Genomic DNA, 4,766 nt, shown 5'->3' with positions numbered 1-4,766 from the left:
TGCATGAAGACCTTCAACGAATGTTCTTGGCTGTTTAGAGAAAGAGTTAAATATTTACCTTAAACACAGGTTGAAAGATGAAGGCTTTGGAAGGATGGGGAGGAGAGAAGTGTGAGAAATTGCAGATTTATATTGAGGAGAGTCCATGTTAAGATAAGATCAGCAAAATCTCCCCATCCTCCCCACATCATCAAACTTTCTATATCATCACCACTATTTCAAAGTTTATGGTCTCATAACCAACTTTTAAATTATTTGCCCCCCATATTTTCTTCCATTTTATTTTTCCATTTTCTTTTCTCTTAGCACCCAATGCTCTGATTCCTAAATGACTGGATTATTTCACGCTTTGACTAAGCACACCTCATTTTCCTTTTAGGAAGTTTATATCCTAAATAACACTGACTGACTCTCTGTGGTAGGACACCCCACTGGAAGTTTATCAGGAGTTTAATCCTCAGCTTTTCCCTTTGGGAACCTAGAATTGCTCTCTTCAGGCAAATATTTCAAAAAGAAGGAAAGTCATTGAGATGATGGGGAAGAAAAAGCCAACTATTGTTATTGAATTATCTCGTTGATTAAGGATCAGGCAGTGAATGTGTGGTTGGGAGGGTTGATTAAAGAATGGATGTTTAAACCCAATTGGTCTTGCTGGTAATTCATAAAAAGAATTGATTAGCAACTGAAAGAGTAACCGTAGTCTTAAGAAGATGAAGATAAACCATAGTCTATATTACTTGCACTTTTCAAAAAGAAAAAAAAAGATAGGATTTGATTTTTTTTTTTGTCTGTGTCAGCTAATAAACATTCATTTATCTCACTCTTTTGAATTCCTGCAGTAGAATCTACAGATGGATATAGAGGAACTTAAGGACATGGTCCCCACTTGGGCAAATTGCTGATAAATTTGGGATAAGGATTCACAGTAGAAATGATATTGAATCAAAAATAAATCATAGCAATGTGATAAATCATACGAACATGAATTTTGCCAGGACAGGTATTGCCTATTTTAGGGAAGGTAAATTAAGAAGAGTTGTAGAACAGGATATCTTCTGAGCTGTATATGGAGCATGTGGAGTATAAAAATGGTCATGTTTGCTGTCTTTCCCAATGATACAATGAGATGAGAAGCCTTCTCATTGCCCCTTTCATGTTCTTGTTCCTCAAAGTATAGATGACAGGGTTAAGCATAGGAGTCACCAAGCTGTAGAACAGGGGCAGGAGCTTGCTCTTTCCCTGGGAGTTAGTAGCAGAGGGCTGCACATACATAATAATTACTGGTCCATAGAAGAGAGACACAACAGTAACATGAGACCCACAGGTGTTAAATGCTTTCTTCTTTCCCTCTGAGGACCGAATCCTCAGCACAGTAGCTACAATGAACCCATAGGAGACAAGGATAAGTGACAATGGCACTAGGGAGTAAACTGCCCCCACAATGGACAGCAAAGCTTCATTGAAGGAGGTGTCAGCACAGGACATCTTGATCATCACTGGGACCTCGCACAGGAAGTCATCCACCTTGTTGTTACCACAGAGTGGCAGCTGGACAGTGAAGGATGACTGTAGCAAGGAATTAGCCAAACCACTCAGCCATGCTGTAGTGACCAGAAGCTTGCAGAGTCGCCGATGCATGATGGCTGGGTACCTCAAGGGTTTGCAGATGGCAATATAACGATCCAAGGACATCACTGCTAAGAGGATGCATTCAGTGGCCCCCAAAAGATGAAACACATAAAACTGGGCCACACAGCCCCCATAGCTGATAGACTTCTCTGGGCCCCAGAGGTTCAGCAGTAGCTGAGGGACAGTGGTGGTTGTAAAACACAGGTCCAGGAAGGAGAGGTTGGCAAGGAAGAAGTACATGGGGCTGTCAAGGCTGGGGTCTGCTTTGGATACTGCAATAATGGAGATGTTGCCCAACAGTGTGAAGATGTAAGCAACAAGCACGATGATGAACAGAGGCCTTTCCAACCAGGGCTGGTCAGAGAAACCCAAGAGAAAGAAAATCTTTGGAGAGCTGACATTTCCGGGATTCACGACTGCCATTTGTCTTGTGGGTAGATTCAGACCAAGGTGAAGCCTTGCATTTCAGTATTTCATTTCTCTGATTGTTAATTCATCCAGTTGAATAAAGTAAAGTGTGTTATGAGAAATTTTCTCTGTGATGTGGTTTCAGCAAAGTGCTTTCAAATTTGCAAGCATGAAAAATTGAGACCAAAGGCCACTAATAACTATTTTTGTAGTTCCTGTGAAAGAAATACCAATGCATCTCCATAATTGAGCTAAGACATGCAATGTAACAAATTTTGATAGAATAATCCTTAGGTAAAGGGAACCCCATAATTGGTCTTTTTTTTAGGGAAAACAATCAAGCGCAGGAATGAATTATATTAGCAGGTGTTCAGGCATTGCACATGCTGACTTACCAAGTGTCCATAGCCTGCAGGTCCTGACCAGGCCCTGGTTGAATTTACGAGGAGATTCAGGGTAAGCCCAGAACTCACTGAGCTCCATGTGGATCTTCCTGGTTTTTGTACAAGCAGCAGAACATATGGCTATTTCCAAGGTCTACCCCCTTAAACTTAGAATGATTTTGCCAACATAAAACTTTGTCGTAAAAAGACACATGCAGATGAAAGAAAAAAGCCCCTTTGCAGCATCTTAGTGCTTGACAATGGAGGGAAACAATAATTGACTGCACCACCCGGTGATATTAGGTCGTCAGAGGCATGGGTACTTGTAAACACATTTTGGTCTATGTTAGAGCGTTCACATTGTGAGTTGTAATCTGTCTTACATTTCAACAGTTACATGTTATTTTATTGATTTATTATACTTATTTCCATTACAAGAGTGACTACGTGTGCTTATGAGTCATGATGTAAACTATATTTCTTACTATGAGTAATTGTAAAATGTTTGAAAAACACTGATATTTAGGGAAAAAAAGACATAGAATCAGAAAATCTGGATCTAGTCCACTGCCAGCAGTTCATATGTATATGTAAATATTTGCATTCCTTAAATATTTGGAATCTCCCTTACCTCCCTTGCTATGTTGTGAGAGTTAATCAGCCCAATATATTTGACCACATTTTTTAATGCAAAACCTAATGTTGGTCATTTTCATGGTTTGTTTGATTGTGAGGTTGTATCTGTTAATTTTTCTGTGGGTTGTATACAATATTAATAATGACCATTACTTTCTATAAGAACTCTCATAAGGGTTGCATTTTCTTCCCTTTTATTTTCTTAAATTACTCAGATGACATGGCTTGAATATGATGTTAATGATGTCAAGATTTTCAGTCACTATACACATACTTTTATAATGAAAATGCCCACTAATGCTAAGTGTACTTCCAGATCATTTTTTAAAAGACACATTTTGATGTTTTAAATTATAATGATATCATATTAATATTGTATGGTTTCAATTTATTAAACTTTTTTAGTATGCAATATCACCGAAATAGGTCCCACATGCAAAAAGTTTAAATCAATCAAGCTAAACAGATCAACCCTCTCCACATAACGCTTACCTCAATCAGGGATACTATTCAGTAGTGGTGTCCCCCTTTTCTAGCAAAAAATATATATATATCTAACTTTTTTTTCCATTAGAATTCAATGTTCAGGAGAGGTAAGAATTGCATATGCTCTTGTTTTCAGGGGATTTTGTCATGACATAGTTCCTCGATTCTTATTTATTTGATTTGAAGAATCCTAAAGATTTTTACAAGTGGGAACCTGTTTCCTCTAAAATATAGTTAAGACAGGGTTGTCGCTCTGTATAAACAGCTGTGGGACTTCATCCTCCATGTAGATAATTGACCTCAGTGGAAATTTCTTGGCAAGAAATACCAGAGATATTCCCTAGTGGATACTATACTTCAAATCTTCTTTTTGCCTCAGTAAAATGAAATTATTAATTTGGCATTTTACACACATTGTTGAATAACAGACTCATGAACAAAGGGTCTTACATTTTGGAGCACTGCCGTATCACATGGACTATAACGATATGAGGGATTGTTGAATTGGGAGGGTGAGGGGGTTGGGGGTATATGGGGACCTCTTAAAGGTTTTAATGTAACATTTTTTGTGTGATCTATATCTTTTAAAAAAGGTGATGAAAATTAATTAATTAAAAAAAGAAATACTAATATAAAGAAAAGATTAATAAATATTGCTTTTTAAATTGAAGGACATTTATTCCTTATAGACCCTGTAAAGAAAGTCAAGACCATTTGTAATCCAAGATATTAAGCTTGCAATCTACAAAAACAATAAAGTAAAAATAAAAATAATAAATAGAAACTAAAAAATAAAGGGTCTTAGAAAACAATCTCCTTCAACAATTTAATAGAAAATTCCCTTGGGTCACCAGGGAAAATTTAAGGCAAACATTTTTGGTGACAAGATCCAATTTTCTTTTATTTATATTTTTCTCAAGACATTGTTTATTGAGATTCCTGCTTTAATAAAGGTGGAGCAATCTTAGTTCTACATAGAGATAGAAGAGGCAACCACCTCCCAATATGATTTTAAGACTCTTGTCTTTGAACATTACCTCCCCAATAGCTTAGCATAGTGTAGACATTTTACCTAATTAAACTTGGAAGTTCTGCATTTGGTTTAAACAACAAAAACACTGTAGACAAGAAGGTAATACATATTCATATTGATTCATTCAATCAATCAGTTGGTGTTTATTGATCGCCTGAGGGCGGGGAGGGAGAGGAGAGGAGAGGAGAGGA

At 37.2% G+C, this 4,766-nt stretch overlaps 1 protein-coding gene across 1 annotated transcript; it reads right to left on the bottom strand.

Moving 5' to 3' along the window:
* Positions 1–1,092: 1,092 nt before the first annotated feature.
* On the bottom strand, positions 1,093–2,052 carry LOC101432959 (olfactory receptor 2B11-like). The gene has a single exon (XM_004472106.2). It carries the CDS (start codon positions 2,050–2,052, stop codon positions 1,093–1,095), a length of 960 nt encoding a protein of 319 aa, XP_004472163.2.
* Between the last annotated feature and the right edge of the window lie 2,714 nt (positions 2,053–4,766).

This window comes from Dasypus novemcinctus, chromosome 22 (assembly GCF_030445035.2).
Source record: "Dasypus novemcinctus isolate mDasNov1 chromosome 22, mDasNov1.1.hap2, whole genome shotgun sequence".
Lineage (NCBI taxonomy): Eukaryota > Metazoa > Chordata > Mammalia > Cingulata > Dasypodidae > Dasypus > Dasypus novemcinctus.
The sequence above is the reverse complement of the archived record's forward strand: the minus strand, read 5'-3'. Positions and strand labels throughout refer to the sequence as shown.

What these genes read in the sequence shown, in the direction of transcription:
- LOC101432959 (XM_004472106.2), bottom strand. Translation starts at nt 2,052, where the DNA reads ATGGCAGTCGTGAATCCCGGAAATGTCAGCTCTCCAAAGATTTTCTTT.